The 18,587-nt window shown below is 37.7% G+C and overlaps 1 protein-coding gene across 5 annotated transcripts in view; it reads right to left on the minus strand.

Annotated features, from left to right (window-relative positions):
* NNT (nicotinamide nucleotide transhydrogenase) overlaps positions 1-18,561 on the minus strand; it is a 41,148-nt gene extending 22,587 nt beyond the window's left edge. The window contains exons 1-11 of one of the 5 annotated variants that reach the window (XM_079330685.1): positions 18,428-18,561; positions 17,375-17,569; positions 10,046-10,275; positions 8,735-8,952; positions 7,319-7,406; positions 6,623-6,711; positions 5,610-5,797; positions 4,730-4,863; positions 2,789-2,980; positions 1,725-1,878; positions 712-873 (exon numbers count right to left, since the gene is read on the minus strand). In XM_079330685.1, coding sequence (XP_079186811.1) covers positions 712-873; positions 1,725-1,878; positions 2,789-2,980; positions 4,730-4,863; positions 5,610-5,797; positions 6,623-6,711; positions 7,319-7,406; positions 8,735-8,952; positions 10,046-10,275; positions 17,375-17,525 — 1,606 coding nt within the window. In that variant the 5' untranslated portion in view covers positions 17,526-17,569; positions 18,428-18,561. Of the gene's footprint in view, positions 1-711; positions 874-1,724; positions 1,879-2,788; positions 2,981-4,729; positions 4,864-5,609; positions 5,798-6,622; positions 6,712-7,318; positions 7,407-8,734; positions 8,953-10,045; positions 10,276-11,994; positions 12,014-12,586; positions 12,779-13,904; positions 14,865-17,374; positions 17,570-18,427 lie in introns of those variants that run through there. The other 4 variants (XM_079330686.1, XM_079330687.1, XM_079330688.1 and 1 more) reach the window with 4 other exon arrangements.
* Positions 18,562-18,587: the final 26 nt, after the last annotated feature.

Here is an 18,587-nt window from a genome sequence, read left to right on the forward strand (position 1 = left end):
AAAAGAGAAAAAAGCATTACTGTGTAACCTTAAAAGATTCTATACCTATAGGAAATTTCCTTTCAACTGCTGGACAATACCAGTCAGCTCAAATATTGACTCCTACAACACACATTAATGCTTAAAGGAAGACTATCACAGTCTTTTTCAGGAAAACAAACATGTTTCAAAAGAAAAAAAAAATAGCATATGAATGTAGTTTTGAAGAACAATGCCTTAAGCACAGCTAGCCAAGTACTTGTTCAATTAAAGAAAATTTGTTTTTAACAACCAAATAGATCACTTGTGACCTGCCACACATAGCCAAACACAGATACATAAAATCTTATTTATAAGAATTATGAATCTTATGGGTATTTTAGGATTTATTTTCTTTTTCACCCTCTCTCAAAAGACATAGTTTGTGGAGATGAATAAAAGAATGTAAAAGATAGGAAAGATAAGTCATTTTTCAGGGCAATCTTTTAGAGGGATGGGAGGGAAGATGTGGTCTATGAAAGAAGACTGCAGCACTCCAAGTAAAACAAACTTTGAAGCACATAGGTCCAGTGTAAAAAATTACTTATGAAAATTAAAAGGATACAGTATCAAATTTGCCTTCCTTTTGAAAAAATCATTCTCTCAGAAATATGTTTCAGTGTCCTTAATTCAGGTAAAAGGAGTTGTGCTTACGACAAGTAGAAAACCAGCAGCTGTGTGACAGCTACTTACCTGAGATAGCATTAGTCACAGACATGAGTGGGGAGTGCAGAGCAGGAGTCACACCCCACACTGTGTGGTACCCCACTATTCCAGAGAGGCCAAATGTCGTCACCATTTGTGTGAAAGCAGCATTAGGTGCTACAATGCCCAGCCCTAGCATACCAGCTAAACCTAGGAGGAAAGCACAGGAAAAATCTAACTTTTCAATTGCTTCTTACATTTAAACTCTATAACACAGCCTATAGACTAGCACTAACACAAAAGCAAAATGGAGTTCTCTGCATGGACTGGTTTCAAAACCAGGGAGATCATTTTGTCAAATACACAAAGTTCTTTCAGTGCTAGTGTTTCTTTTGTAACAGAAATAAAACCATAAATATAATCCACAAATATTTGTTATGTTATCACTCTCCTGTTCTGTAGAAAAAAAATGTAGAAGTCACAATGATGTTTAGCTATTATTTGGATGTATCAAAGCATATTTAAGAAAACCAGGGATTAAAATTAAGACTACTGAATTCATTAATTCCTTCATGCAAAAATTCTGATGCATTGAGACTAACAAATGAAATGAAGAGCCAATACTTATTTGTCAAAGATAAATATCCTGTTCCCAATATTACAGTAGATTGTGGTCATCTAAGTCTCACACAATACCATAAAATCTGAAGAAAGAAGACACTGAACTGATTCTGCTGCACAGTACAGGCACAGTCCCTGGCAGGAGTCCTTAAGAATTTTAACTGTTTTACTAATATTTCAGTAGAGCCAAAAACACATATATGCACAGAGAATGAATCAGCACTTGCTGAAGTGTCAAATACTTTTGGTAAAATTCAGAATTTTATTTTTCCTCTCAAGCAATTATTACAATACACTGATTTTGCACCAGGATACACTAGCCAATCAACTGCTCTCCCAAATAGTTATTCCATTGAATGAGTTAGATGATGGGTGATTCAAAAGCATTAGCCAACTGAGAAGGATTCTGCACTGACTCTCCAGCTATGGAAGTTGCCTACCTGCTGTGTATACAGATGCGGTAGTCATGGTTTTTCTAAAAGGTGTAACAGTAGCTGCTTTTTCTGCTTCCAGCTCTGCTACAGTCTTCTGCTTCGCTGGTGCTCCTTGAGGAATGTTATTTGGTGGAGGTGCTGGGAAAATCACTTTACCATCCTGACAAGAGATATTTACAGTTATGCCTAACATGGCATTTCTTCTTAATCCTGCAATTCAGGCAAGTGCTAACATACTACAGCCTTGCCCAGGAATAGGCTCCTTTTCTGTATCAGCAGAAGTTTGCAAGGCATGACCAAGTTAATCATACTGGTTTACACATTCTTCAGACAGGATTTGATACTAAAATGCTCTAGGATGTGTCTAAGAGCAACTGGTGAAGACGCAGCATAAGGCTCCAGAGAAGAAACAAGAAAAAAGCAAAGAAATAAACTACCTTAACAGAAAAACATCTATGCAAAATATAACAAAGTGTTGGAAATAACAAAATCTACTACAGATGTGAACTGTAATCACAGCCTTTCCAGACCTCAAATAGGAACCAACGGTGATATCTCACATTTCTTGCTAGTCTTCATGCCTCCATGGAGCTACCAGCACTGAGCTGTAAACACCACTTCAGTGGTCTGGGAGAGCTGAATTCTTGAGTTTTTATTTTATTATTTTCTGATAAAACACATTGCATATTCTAGTTCCACCTTTCTTTTTTCTCTTACTATAAAAGGAACACTTTTTTTTGAAGGAAGAATGTTTTCCCAGAAGAATGTTTTGGTCTGATAATGCCTCAAATGTGTTTTAAGTGCCTACATTTTTATCACATGAAACACACAAATGTTATCTTTTTCCTATTTTTCTTTAGTAAACACATTAGTTGAACCTTGACAAGAAGACAAGACTAAGAAGACACAGAGGAATTTTCAGCTGAATAAACACAGTTACCCACACACTCCACCAAGCCACCTCTGAAGTCTGTTGCATGCAGTACCCCTGAACACATTTTGAAGAGAACAGAAACAATAAATTTTAGGAGTGTATGCACAAATTAAGAAGAGAGTATTTACTGGCTTACCTTCATTACTACAGTTCCTCTAATAACATGATCCAGAGTGCCATAGTCAAAGTCATCTTTTGGATCAAAGTAGAAATTTTCTTTGTCAGGACTAATAGCCTTTAGAAGTTTGATAATATTATTAGAATACAAGGTACTGGCCTGAGTAGCCATTCTGCTAGGCAGATCTGTGTACCCAATGTGTGTAACACCCTGAAAAAAATCCAAGTGAAATAATAAGGATTTGTACAATCTCTGAAAAAACATCACCTCTTCCAGTACACCTTTCTGGAAATACATACACTGTTTCACTTATCTCTGTTTATAACCCCCACTAAATTAGCTACCTGAAGCTCTGACACTACTGAGTCAGGGACAGATCATTCACAATAGCTACAGAATCCAATGTGATCAAATTCAACACCTTAAATTCCACTAGCAACAAAACTTCACAGAAGGGAGGACATATTGGTGTATGAGCTTGTCTTCTCCAAATCCTACATTCTCTCAGAACCTAACTTCTTTAAGAAATCAGTTAATAGATTAATCTGCCTAATACTTGTCATCTTCAGTTTTTCTGGAAGGCAAGAACTGGTGACAAGTTTCTGTATGCCAGTGGAGTGAAGGGAGCTTCCTCAGAGCTGTGCAAGTAATACATCTGAGTTCATATGTACGTAAAAATGTAATCTAATATATCCTCACTGCTTAAAGAACTAATGAGAATTAAAAGATATCAGGCTTTAGGAAGGAATGGGAAGCTGAGGCTGACATACACTCTTAGGTGTTCAAAAGCAGGCTTGTGTTAAAACACTGCTCCTACAACTTACAGCTAAGATCCATGCATGCTTCCAGAACTCTGGCTTCTCTAATGCAATGCTCTGGCACAATCCTAATAGTTCTGCATTGCTGCTATTTTCCATAGCACAGAGCCAGTACACTAAATCCAGGAGTAATACTGCTCTGACTGAAAGTGTTCCATATAAAAAACTCTTCATGCAAGTATCTGCTTACTTGTCTTCTACATTCTCTAGTTTCAGGTTTTAAGCAATGACATTAAAAGCCCTAGAAAGCCACAAAGACAAATACAACGTGTGATTCTTTGATATATATATAAACAGAATTCTGCTTATGTCAATGATAACCATGGCAGCAGTGACCTACAGACTTCCCAAATAAAGGCATTAAATCCTACTCATTACCAAATTACAGCCTAAGAAATCTGCTACAATAAATATCATCACCCAGATTTCTGCAATTGTTAGCAGACTTCGCATAAATACCAAAAATAAAATCCAAAAAGCAGAAAGACAAGTTCTCAACTCAGCAAATGACAACTGGAGTAAAATCAAAGTAGTTCAGTCTACACTAAAACTGCTTACTTTAATGAACCAATTTATGCTACATCTACTTTGAGTTTCAAGTGCTTTGGATACTCTATGGGAGACACACTCATGTTGCTGAAGATAAAGACAAGCAAAGCCAGCACCCTCCTGAAACTGAAATAGTACTGAGTAAGCCAGAGACTTTGTACTGAAGTAAACACTAAGAGTCTGAACCTACTTAGCTTTACCTATGACAGGAATGCTAACCTCCAGTCATGGGAAGTGATAAGCAAGTCAAAGAACCTATTGCTACCACAGTGTTTTCTAGACATAGAAATAGATATCAAATCCCATCTTCAACTCAGAAGAGACAAACACAAGACGTGTGGTAAAGGTCAAGTAGCAAGAATTCAGTAATATCCATTAACAACCAAATTAACACTATACAAAGATGTTAGTTTCTTTAAAAATATTCAAATGCATGTATATAAAGAGTGATCAAATGCAAACCTAAAGGATTATTTCAGCCCAAAGCAGCTAAAAGACTCTTGAAAATTCAGCTGCTCATTTTCAACATAGTTTATGAAACACCGTGGAAGTCCAGGGAAACTGAGACAGAACTGCAGATTAAAATGCTCACCTTATGAACATACATTTCTCCAGGCTTTGTAGTCTCAATATTTCCCCCTGCTTCTGCAGCTAAATCCACAACAACTGAACCCTCCTTCATTGATTCAATCATATCTTTCTTAAACAAGATTGGAGCTTTTTTGCCTGACAAAACAAAGCACAGCAAGTTAAACACAAAATACGTTTTTCTATCTGTTGAGCTGAGGAGATGACTTCTCTTTGCTCTACACATAACCTTTAATTTTCTAAGCAAAATTTTCAAGTATTCAGTACCTAGGATTAAAAAAAAAAACCCACCATAAAAGTTTTTGGTTTGTTTTAAAGACAAAAGAGGTGCTAGACATCCTGCTCCAAAAGTATACCAGAAAGTTACGCATGGTAGTCTACCAAAGATAAGCTAAATTCTGTCAGCACACCAACAGTCTTAACATCCAATCTTACAATTCCATCATAACAAAAAAAATCAAACCAGATTGTAATTTATTAAAACACAGAGATTGTGCTACATGAAGCACTAAAATCTAAGCTCTACTTCATTATGTTTCAATTAAAAAGGACAGCACCATTTCAATCAGACTTGTTTCAGTGCACAAGTTGTATACCAGAAGTAGCAGTGATGCAACAGACAGGTGAGAGAATTATATATTCTTATTTTATTACTATCCACTCCTTTTTTAGTAAGAGAAACATGATGGTATTTGAGTCATATTGAATAGTCTATGAAAACAAAGTTGGACACATTTTAAAACCAGGCCTTTGTCACAGAAGTGTAAAGATGCATGCTCACACAGACATGATTCACTAACCCTTCTGTTTTCATTCAGACACAACTGCAAAATATGACAATTACCTAGCAAAATGAAAAGTAACATTTTTAACATAAAACATACCTGGAATAAGTGCTGTAGTGATGATAATGTCAACATCTTGGCACTGTTTGGCAAAGAGTTTCATTTCAGCTTCAATAAATTCTTTGGACATTTCTTTAGCATAACCACCTTGTCCCTCTCCAGATTCCTTTAAGTCTACTTCCAAAGGCTCAGCACCAAGAGACTTGAACTGCTCCAGGGCTGCAGCTCTAGAAAAAGAAAATTGCAGGTGAGAGAAAAATCACTGCTTCAAAAATACATCATTACTTTATCAGTGGTTTTAGTAGCAATCCTCAGACAAGTGATGTAAAACTTATTATAGTATTAAGGAGACTATTATGAAAGCCCTGAGCTTTCTCTATTCATTGCAAAAAATAATTGCATTGATAAATTTAGGTTCCAGACATAAATAATGAATAAAGAATGAAGGCAGCCTATGGTTTCCTGAATAGTCTACAGCATTACTCCAAGAGAAGCCTCAAAGCTGAGGCTTTGCTGATTAACTGTCCTCATGCATTTCTGTTGTCATGACTTGGTAAATCTCCAGCCCACAATGAGGTGCCTAAAATGAGAGATAAACACAGAACCTGTGACCTTGTCTTTAAACTGTGAGATGGGAAGTACTAGTAAGTCTTATTTTCACAGGGAAAATGACAGGGGATGGGTGTTTGGACTTGTGGCTTGTTAATATTCTCTGATTTATTATGCATCATATGACATCACATTAAATAATGAGACTAAATTTCAGTGTTCAGTAAACAGTCACATGCAGAGAATATGCAGAGAATTAAACAGAAATTTTCTTGCATCTCAAGATAAAAGTATCTAGAGTGCTTAAGAAGGGAATTAAAATGAAAATGGAAAAGATTTAGACAGATTTTTAAAATAATAAAAAATTATGAACTAATGATGGCATAAAATGGTAGGAAGTAAATTATGACTCAGTGCAGTACAAATTATCCACTGTAATACAGCCACAAACAACTGAATCTTAAAGTAATTTCAGATTAATACTACAATTTTCACACCCTTACCTAGTATCAAATCCACGAACCACAGCACCCATTGATTTTGCTGCTCCTGCAGAAGCCAGGCCAGCAACCCCACCTCCAATGATCAGCACCTAGAATGATAAATCTCATCAACTCGTCGTTTAAACAAGATACCTTCGGATAAAACCAAATTTACTTGGGCAGAGTTCCCCCATACATTGAACAGTTAAAAAACTGTAACTCCTAACTACACATATCTAAGAGCCAACTCTTCTTTAGCTAATTGTTTATCTAAGTAAACAGAGGTTTTCTCCTCAATCTTTCTTTTTTCCTTCCCTAATTCTACTTTCTTTTCTCTTCAATCTAATGCATCTGTAATTCCAATCAAGGAAACCTTTCCATTGCACTCCTCAATGAAATGAAATACCAATATCTCTGAATTTTCTTAACTGTTTCCTTACCTTTCCCTATTTTGAAAAAAATACATCCAACCACATATAGCTAATCTGGTGCTTAAAACTAAGCAAACTTAAATGAAACTCAAATTATTCTATTATTCCCAAAACAAAACCAGAATACACGTTAACAAAAACGGGTATGAGAATAATTATAGTGATTTCTAAAGTCTCTAGAAAAGCCCAAGGGCAGAAAAAGTCTTTTAACACAGTTTCAGCAAGGCTACATCTGCTTAGAAATTCACATATTCTTTTGCCACAGTTTGTGTTTAATTGCACATACCTTTGCTGGAGGAACTTTACCAGCAGCTGTGATTTGACCCGTGAAAAATCGACCAAACTGATTTGCAGCCAGGACCACAGCCTTGTAACTGTCAATCGAGGATGAACACATATCAGTGTTTTCTCATATCCAGTAAAATTTCATTAATTAAATCAGTCTTACCATTGAACACAAGCTTGTTCATATTTCTTGCCTTTCTTTTTTTTTTAATCACAGAATGTTTTTTCAGACATATTTTTTGGACTGCAGAATACTGGATGTCTATGGCTATTCACTATTACAAATAAAATTTTACCTGAAAAATAAATTCCTAACTTGCTGAAAGTTAAGTCTGTGGTCCTTAAAACTATTTTCCAAGGCTGTAACCTGAGGCTTGTTATGGAAGGGAGCATGAACAAGTAACTGCAAAACCCAGAGTCACTTTGCAGTGGGCTCACTCATGCCAGCAAAGGCACATTCAAGAAAGGTACACTGAGCCAAAATTCACAGAGCTAAATGGCCTAGGGCAAATAGCTTAACCTTGCTACTTCATTTGCCCCATCCAAGAATGGGTAGCTGAACACAAGATTAACGCCAGTAGAGCTACCTGAAAGTAAAGATTAATGTGTAATTTTGCCTTTTCTTAACAACAGAGCATATTTTCTTGCATTTTTACAAACAGTGTTGTAAAACATTCCACTCTTGTTCCTCTCTCTAGCAGAGAGATATACAGTTCTGTATACCGTAGCATTAGCCCAAATTTGGAATACACCTTGTATATTTTATACCTTCAAACACATTATGAATTTCTGTATTTTAGAAAAATTACACTGAATTAAAACATGGGGAATAAGATAACATGTGGATGGATGTATACTGTTTGTGTGCTTAAAGTCTGGCTGCCTTTGCAATGATTTATTATGCCTCAGACATAGTCTAAGTAAAAAGTCTGAAAAATAAAAGCCCTAAGAAAAACCTAAAATAAGCCAATAAAAGAAACATTGTGCAACAACATTTTCATTCACTGCAATACCTAAAATGCTAGTTGCAAAACATGGAGATGGTCTGACAAAATTTGACCTTTTTTTCATAACTGCCAGGGCAATTGCATTCACACTGAGTGTTGTTTGGGTTAGTTAGCTCATAACAATGCCAGATCCTCATGACAGACAATCTGTGTTCAAGATAACCTAGTTCAGAGCAAAAAGGTACTAGACAAAACAGTCAAGGAATTAGAAGAATTGTGTTCAGTTTTGTTTATTTTAAAAGCATTGTTTTGATCTGCTGTTAAGCTAACCATAAGAATAATACCACCCTGCTTGAAACAGCTCTGCGTGAAAATAGAGATGTAGAACCATTTCAGATATACCTAACATCAAAACATATGATTTTTAAACCAGCTATACTTATTGAAGCAGAAAAACACACAAAACATACCCAGCAATGTTGGCCATGGAGCTAAGTGCATCATATCCCTGAGCAATGGTGACCCGTGGAACCTGATCCATAGCCAAGACAGTAGTTTTTTTTTCTGCGAGTTTTTTCAGGAGATCTGGATTTTGTGCTGGGTAGATAAAGCTAATCAGGGTTGCTGCTGTCTTGAAAAGATCTGCCTCATGTACACCTAGAGATGAGTTATACATAGGTGCTCTCACCTGAAAAAACACAGAAGTTCCTAAGTTAATCAGACAAAAGAAATCAGAACACATTCTACTTCCTTTCTCCCAGGCTGCAATCCGTCCATTCCCATCAAAAAGTATGGAAGGAGCAAAGTATATCAAAAGCTATTTACACAACTGAACTGAGTAACTACACTTCTCAGCTATAGTCCCCATCATGGAACTGGCTGTAGGTGGATTAGTGACAGTAAAAATTGTCAGCACACACCTTCAGAAAAATCTGACGACTTCTGACTAGCAGTCACTTGCTTTTTATAACAGCCACCCTCAAACCCACCATTTTTAAGCAAAATGATTACTCAACAGATATGACAATTAAGCTCTACAGAGTAAGAAACACTAACCAGGTTGCAGTGCATGACTCCAACGCATTTTATGTCAGATGTGCAGCAGACACTGATCTTCATCTATACTCACTTCTGAGTTTTTTATTTTTCTCCAAAGAAAAGCCTACATAAAAGGGTTGTTCACAAAGCACTCACACAAATCCTATTTTCAATGCTGATGGGATAATTTTCAATAGAGCAACTGAAGGAAGCCTCAATATGGTAAAGGTCTTTTTCTTCTTTTTTCCTTTAAGACTGCACAACCTAAGACCTCTCAAGTAAGATTGCTTTTAGCTGTTTTCTCAGATTTTTAAACACACTTTTACTGGGGAACTCAGAAAAGTTACAGAATCATCTTTTCAAAATCCCAAACCACTCTATTAAAAGAGTAACTAGAGTTATACATTACCAATTTTGGATAAAAAATTTCCTAGAGCAGGGATCTCATCTGATTAGATACCAGAACTAGTCTACCTCACTCTACAAAACATAATTCTTAGGTAGTTAAAAACTTCCTAAGAAATTACCCACATTTTTTCAACACTGTCATTTACTATTTTTTTTAGTGCAGGTGCACACCTGAGCTATTTTAAAAAAATACAAAACTTGAATTAAAACACAAAATAGAAACCACCAATTTAAAAAACCTTATTTACTGATCTTTCCACAGATTATCAGAAAAAAAATACCTACACATTTCTCCAAAAGCAATGTAATCGGAAATATACTAATAAAGCAATTACTTTCACAATCAAATCAGAAGCCAGGACTTCCTTGGTCCCCTGGATCTTTGCTCCAACTTCTCTGTAATGGTCGTCAGAAAATTTGGAAGCTTCTCCAGCACCAGATTCCACCACAACATTGAAGCCTTGCTTAATCAAGGCTTGAACTCCAGCTGGTGACAGAGCCACTCTCTTTTCATTCTCAAATATCTCCTTGGGGACGCCTACAGTCAGCTGTTTATAAGGAATTCCTGTAAGAATGGCAGATAATACGGCATTAGCTGCACTAAATGCTAATTAACTGATATTCAGGGACACTCTTCAATGTTGTACAGACACATGCAGACATATGTCACAGTTAGCAATCTCCATCCTAAGGGAGGAGGAAGCAGAATGCTATTTTCTAGGAACATCATTTACATTTCCTTAAATTACACCATTTTCCTAGAGATCCTTGTTCTCTCAGCAATCAGCAGGTGAGCACAATCAGCCACACAAGCAGTAACAAGTGTTTGGTGCAGTTCATACCCATTGGCATTTACACAGCTCTGATTGTGTAACTGGCATTCTGATTTACACAATACCTGGTGTACTGGTGATAACACATTCTGCCTCAGGCCAGAATTTAAACCACTTTCTTCAATAACACTTCCAGGTTATTGTGAAGAAAGAAATAAATGAGCTTGAACAGTGGAACTGCATTTTAACTGAATATGTTTGTAATATATATCAAATTATAGCTGTAATATACATTACAGTTTGTAATGTATATCATATTATACAAAATCACTATTATTGAATGCAACATACGCACCACAAAGTACACTGAAAGGAGTAACTGCATCAATAAGCTACTCTAAAAGTTGTCACATATATGAAAAATGTTAATTCAGAAGTAGTTGAAGAATAATGGAATACCCAGCTATTAGTTTCTTGGAAAATATTTCTCTTTGAAGTTATTTCCATGTCTTAACTTGTTCAAAGCTCCACTGAGTAACACCAGGAAACTGCAGAAGCTGAAATTTATGTTTTAGTTAAAGTTTTCAAAGTACAAACATCTAACTTCATTAGAGTACAATTTGGGGGCTTTCAGTCTCATATCTGGGAGGTAAACTTCTCTGATCCAAACAAGTGTTTAAATACATTATTTATGAATACACAGGCTCAAGCAGAATAACTATACATAAAATTTCTACATTGCTTCAATTACATCCACAGCATGCAGTCCAACACATAGGCAGAATCCTGTACCAGCTTTCACTGACATCTATCCAGAATTTCAACCAGGATTGTGACATTACTATGCAAGACATTTACATCACATGACTATTAAAGAACTGTAATTTCAGCAGTCTAGGCAGTCACCAATATTAATGATCAAGCAACAACAACACCAACAACAAAACCCACCAAAGAAAACCCAGATCTGAAAAAGGAGAGGAAATGCATGAGAGGCTCGTTTAAAATTACAAATCTCTTTTTAAATTGTCCAACAATCCTGTGTGTTGTGCTATAAAAAATTATATGGGGCAAAGAAGGCAAATTTTAGGAAGGCCTCCTTTTGACTTTAAGATAGAGACAAGCATAAAAAAATAAACTAAAAACATGTTACAATATAAGAGCTTTGAAGAACAAGATTTAGATTTAAAATATCAAAATTAATTATCTATGAAATTGAACCTGGACTACAATGTGCTTAAAGTTGATAATCTGAAAACATTTTCAGCTAGAAACTTTGAAAATACTGTCAACTTATTATGTTCTGAAAAAAACAGTACAGATTTGCTAAGAACTGGTACTTAAATATGTACCTATACTTCTCAGCCTACTAACTCATTAAAAAAAAAACAAAAAAAACCCCAAAAACAAAACAAAACAAACAAAAAAAAAAAAAAAAAAAGAAAAGAAAAAACTCCTAAAACAAAAAAAAAGCCCACCAGTACATCCAACGAGACAGAATGAAAGCTCACCAGACAAAGAAGTTCATTATTACTAATCACTGCACCAGGGTAGGTTTTATTGAGCCATAGGAGGTTCAGGTTGGACACCAGGAAGAATTTCATAGAAAGGATGGTTTAGAACTGGAATTGGTTGCTAAAGGGAGGTGGTCAAGCCACCATCCCTGAAACTGTTCAGGAAATTACTGGATATGGAACTTAGTATTATGGTTTAGTTGACAAGGTGGTGTCCAATCAAAGGTTGGATTTGATCTTAGAGGTCTTCTCCAATCTTAATGTTTCTATGAGTCTAGTTTTTTTAGAAAAAAATTTCCTTCTTTTATTTTTTTTATTATTTTAGCTTTGTCTTTGAAATTTGACAAATAAAATGGTAAAAAAAAAATTTGAAGACAGAAATGTTTTGATGTTCTATATGTTGGAGAACATTTGAAATGTTTTAATCACAAGACAACACTCAAATTCAGAAAAACATACATTAATAGAACATAAAGTCACAACAAAAATGCAACAAAAACTACAGGTCCACAAAAGTAACAGAGCTTAGCAATGATTGTTCCACCAACATACACCAAATCTAAACATCACCGTGCAACTCAGGCCATACCTACCACAGCAGCATTAACCACTTGTTACCAGCTGTGGTAACTGTTGCTGTCACTCAAATTACCCTCGTGATTTGAAGAGACTTTTCTCCTCATCTCTTCTAATTACTATACAATAAAGTCCTGCTTCTGATTTTCACTAAATCAACTTGGTGGAAATGAGTTCTCTTGTCTTTCAGAAGCAGGAATGAAACCTAGAAGATTGAAATTTGTTAGGATAACAGAGACCAATCAGAATTTCAGAGAGGAAGTAGCTCTAGGGTAGGATAGGATGCAAAAAGCTTTTTAAAAAGCACTGAGAAAAGTTAAAAACTAGAGTCCTACCTTCCCTTTCTCCTTTTGGAAGTTTTTATAGTACTAGAATGGTGAAGGGGAAGAAAGGAGGGGAAAACATGGGTGAAAACAGAAGAAGGGAAAAAAACAAGGGGAAAAGGAAGAGGAAAAAGGTGAGAGGAAAGAAGGAGCAAATGGGGGAAGGAATAACTTAGAGCATAAAGGAAATAGATAACTGCAAATTTAAAGGCACAAAGATATTTGACTAAATCTTTATTTTTCTCAAGCTAATCTTCTTTTACCTCCTACGGCTCAAATGACAACAGATTCTCCTAACCTCCTTTAGTTCATTTGCTTCTGTGTGGAGAATAGAAGAGTAAATGGCTAGGAGCAATAGGACAGAAATATACACTCACTAGATGCCAGATGTATTTCCTTATTCCTTACTTCTTTCTTTACTGGTACATATTGCATGCAATAAAAATTAGCACAACTTTTTGAGATAGAAAGTATTTGCACCTTATTTAGTAAACAGAATGATCACTGACCAGCACTGAGGAACCGCTCTTTTCCAGAGCTTTGGGAGATCAAATCCAAGATAAACATTCAACAAGTCTCATTTGCCTCACCTACTTTTCATCTCTGCTCCACTACCAGAACACCAGCCAGCCACAAATACAAAAGCAAATGAATACATAAGCAAACTGTCAGTTTGCCAGTTTGTAGCTAGAGTGGGTATAGGACATTTTTCAAGCAGCCTGCCCTGAAGCCTCCACATGATTCAGCACCAAAATAGAGCAGGTATCTACAGCTCAAAAACAAAGATCTATCTTAAAACTGCAGTACAGGTCTGGGAAGAAAGGGTTAAAAAGCAAAACATTGGCAAGGAGGATTGCAAAGCTCCCTTACAGCTGGAAATAACTCTTGATAAGCCCATGTGAACAGCAGGTCTGTGATGATTTACTGGCTCTCGTCTCCACTTGTTTTCCTCTGCGCTCATGCCACTTCAGCAATACTCCATCAGCAAAGTAATGGAAATAAATTTACCCTTTGGATTCCAGACATGAGTTTGTGACTGTCCCAGCTGCCTGTCTGTCTGTGCTGACACACACAACATGATTAGTACTCTGGCTGGAGGAAGCTTTGTAATTAACACAGATCTGGTTTGTTGAATTGAACAATTTCATCAGTCAAGTGTTTCGAAAGGTTGAAACCTAGGATTATAAATTTATGACCTTGATTTAGGTTTTATTTTGAGGAAGTTCATCTACTATCCATGCCAAGGGTTTAAAGTTACGTGAGAGTGTGAAGCCTACAAGTTGTCCCTCTAATCCCTCATGTCAGATAATCCCTTTAAGAACTGCCTTGAGTAGAACTGCTTTACGACATCATGGAAGTCTTCCAAATATTGGCTGATATACACATACCTGGAGCACCCTTTTGGGTAATGAGGCTTTTTAATATATTGAGTAGAAGATATAATGTACTTAGATTCTGCCACTGTCAGAAGAAGAATCATTAGATTTCACAGGTCTTAGAATGGAGTATGCATTCCAATGAAATGCTGTGGCATACACATATCTTAGAACTTTGAAAAACTAGTAAGAAACCACTCTCTCATTCTCTTACCATAATCCTGTGTAATGAAGACTTGGTCAAACTTCAAGTAAAGAAAACTTTAACAGTGACTTTCCCCATGTACCTTCTATCTACAAGAATCTTAGAGAAGATTCTAAATCAAAATTATAACATAAAATACAGGTTTTTGATCTCCTTAACCTGACTTTGGGAAGTAGCCTGCAACAAAATAGTATCAACCAATACAGAGTGACTCAGGGAAAAGATAAAGAAGTTTTGACCATATGCCACATGTTCTAGGATTGAAAACAGGATGCCTATATTTTATGTTACTCTAATAACCTTTAAGCAAACCATCTCACCTGTTCTGAAGATGAGGACATATTCCGAAGAACAGCAATATGATGTTGGCAAAAAGAAAAAAATGGTACAGAAGATTAAATGAACACCTGATCCCACCTATTACATAAATAAGGAATTTAAAATTAAAAAAAAAATTAGAAAAAAAGGAAATTAAAGGAGAATATTTCTTGTTTATAAATAAAATAAAACTTACCTAGAGAACTAATCGGAAATGAACTGCTGGTTTAGAAAAAAAACCGGAAATTTTAAGAAATAAGCATCAAAATAAAAAGGATATATAAATTCTAAAATAGAGAGGGGTAAAAGTCAGAGCTGTAGGACAAACTAATCTGGAAGTATACTGGGAAGCTCAGAGTCAGTGACTCCATATGCACCTTTCCCAGGGATTCAGAAAGTTTTGTATCTTTTTATGAGGCAGCTCATCCTAGTGACTATCTGGCACAGATTATAGGAATACTTGTTTATACCTGTATGAAAGTTCCTATGTTTCAATTAAGCAAGCAGCAGCATAACAGCTGGCAGTAAGAAAATTATCCATGCTCCAAGTTTACTTTTCAGCTGACTCTGTATTTCTTCTTCTCAGACAGTTATTTCTCCTGTACCTAATGTATCCTGGATGGAATGAATGCTAAACTGAGACAAGGAAAGTAATAACTACAGCCTTAACAGGAATCACTGGGACCCTAGTCTTCAGAAAATTTACTCTTCTCAGTGATACAGTGATTTTACCAAGTGTTACTATAATCAAAGCTAATTTCTGAAAGAATAAAACATGGTTATTTTGTATCTGTTACATTTTGATCCAAGAACACTTAGAAAGAAAATATAAGCAATAGCCCTGCTTCTAATTTGTCATTAAATTGCTATTTTATCCTTGATTTGTCCTCTACTGAATGACAAATCACATGTTACCAAAGCATACTACAAGGACAGCTTAATTATCAACCAAAAGACTATCCAACTTGTAATTCTCCATATCAAATAACTGCATTTCATGAATACTACTAATCCTTAAATAAGGGCTTCCACACAACAGATTTGAAGGGGCAGCACTGAACATTTAAACACATGATACTAATCAGAATTCTCCATCCTTGTGGGAAGATTTTTCAAAAGTTATTCTTAAAAATGAGAAAACTCACACATACAGAGCAGCATACCAATTTCAGTAAAACAGAAGAGATTCTTTAGTTTCATGATGAAATTTGTGGTCAAAGTCAAAAATAAAATTGATTCCAAACTCAAACAAGGACACTTACCTGGGATATTTGAGAAAGAACTTTGAACTAGTTTCCTATGTTCCAGTTCACACTCCCAACCAAGAGACTCTGCCACATGAAGACTGACAGATGTCTCATTCAGATATTTAACATGGAAAAATAATTGGAAGCAACTTAAAACTATCAAAGAAATTCTGGTTTCACCACATAACTTTGATACAGATTTATCAGGAGCCCTCAGAGTAAAGAAACTTCTTCTCATGACATTTCTTCGGAAGTTCAGTCACCAAGTCAAAAAGATCACAAAATGCATCATTCTTTGTTTGTACTACCACAAATTCTATTCAACACAGACTTCTCAGAACTACTAGATGCCACTTTTGTGCCCCATGTTTTCACAATCAGACACTTCTGTTTCCAACAGCACTACTTTCCTAATACTCTCAAGTACCTAATGGAGTTACCTACTGTCTGCATTTGGAAGACCCAAACATGATATGTGCAATCAGTCCAACTCTCCAGATTAATCTTTTTGCAGACTAGGACCCTACATCTGCACAGAAGCAGGGTCTCTAAATTCCAAAGGAAACATGACCCATGCAGTAATAGTGGGGAAAAAATAGCATTAAACCTGCATTAGGTATTCTTCAGTCTTCTAATACTCAGGTTATGTACAGCATAGAATAGAGAAAAAAAATTGTGAGTTCTGATCTTCATACAACAGCTTCATATTAAAATCCAGAAATAGGTGCCCTCTTTCCCAGTGTTTTTTTCCTGAAAATACCTGAACTTGTTCATTATCTGTTGAAATGCAGTTTGTGGAAATCCACTAACAAATCCTACACATGAAGATACAGTTCAATAGTTTTTCAAAGTGATATAATGTATTTCCTAACAAAGTTAAGACTTTTTCTTTTAGATGGGACAGTGATGTCTACATATACTTATGCCAGCAGATGCTGTCTTTGTGAGGTGTGTATTTTTTCTCACATGCACACAAAGAGCTGCACTACCGAAACTCATTGGGACCTCAGGTTTTAACTAAGAAAAGCATTTATTTAAATACTTTCTTCAAGCAAGGAAAGTATTAGCAGGACCTCAGACCCTCTAACCACAAAAACTGTGTGGATCCAAAGTACTCATAACAAACACAAACACCTTCTGCATAAGCCCTATAAAGCCAGTCTAAAATTGTGCTGCAACTGACTCAAGTATGTCACAGACATGATTTAAGTCTTCTTTCTACTTTAACTCTTTTCTGTACTAATGCAAATCTGAAAGAAAGAAGAAAGAAGAAACCATTTATATTCATGTTTCAAAATAAAAGATCATTTTACAGTACTTCAATCTATTTACCTGGCTTTGGAGCTGCCTGAGACCCAAGCACCTGGTGGGTTCTAAACATGCGCAAGCACGGCATCTTTGCGGAACGCACTCCTGGTGGGAACACATTGCCAAAAACAGGAGCTGAGCACCCGCTGACAGCAACACGCAGAAGGCTCGCCATTGCACCCAGACCTCACAACAAATTCCTTGCCACGTATGGAACCCCTACAGCAAATGTGAAAACAAATCAAGAGTTATTAATGACACTGCACAGAAGGCATGTAAACGCAGCAGGTTTAGGACCAGCCAACTGGCAGTAGCCACGAGACAATCATTCCTCACCACCTTTATCTTTCTGGCTAGAAAACAAAATCACTTTTTTTTTCCAAATTAAGTAAGATAGCTCTTAACCAAAGCAACTGGCTTGAGCAGCCGACCTGGAGATGGCATTTCTGCAACTTAAGGCCATTTTCTCTTTACATCGTTGCTTTAAAACGGGAACTGTGGTAGGAGAAAAGCGCGGCGCCCCAAGGCAGCAAACAAACGACTCCAATCGCTGCCACAGCTGCTTCAGGAGTCACCCGGGGCGGGACACGCCGGGCAGCGGGAAGGGGAGCCGGGAATGTGCTCTTCGTCTGGAATCCCGCCGGGCCCCCGAGCAGCGGCCCCTTCTCTCTCCCGCCGCTATTTATAGCCCGCGGCCACCGAATGACCTTGGGCGGGCGGCTCGTCCCTCGTCCCGCCACGCACCGTCCCGCTCGGGGGACACCCGCAACCGCCCCGCTCCCGCGGGCCCCTTCCCGAGCCACCTGCCTCCTCCCGCGCCCCCTCCCCTCCCCCGACAGCGGGACACCGCTGCCTGCTCCCCACCAGCGGCTCGCCCCCGCACGCACCGGAGGACGAGGCGGAGCCGCCGCAGCCCCACACGACGCGGTGCACAAACCCACACGGAGCCCCTCGCAGGCTCCTCCCGCAGCCCCGCGCCGAGTCCGCACACGCCCCGCGGGGAGCCCCGCAGGGAGCCCCGCAGGGAGCCCCGCAGGGAGCCCCGCACACGCCCCGCAGGGAGCCCCGCACACGTACCGCCGCAGCCCTACAGGACGCCGCGCTCCCACCCGCGGTGCCGCCGCCGCGGCTCCGACCGACCTTGGGGCGGGGCGGGGGTGGGCCCGCGCCCGCCAACCCGGAAGGACTGAGGGGCACGCGGGGGTCGGGCGGCCGCGTCACGCGGCGTCTGAGGGGC

The sequence above is a fragment of the Erithacus rubecula genome (genome assembly GCF_903797595.1).
Source record: "Erithacus rubecula genome assembly, chromosome: Z".
Lineage (NCBI taxonomy): Eukaryota > Metazoa > Chordata > Aves > Passeriformes > Muscicapidae > Erithacus > Erithacus rubecula.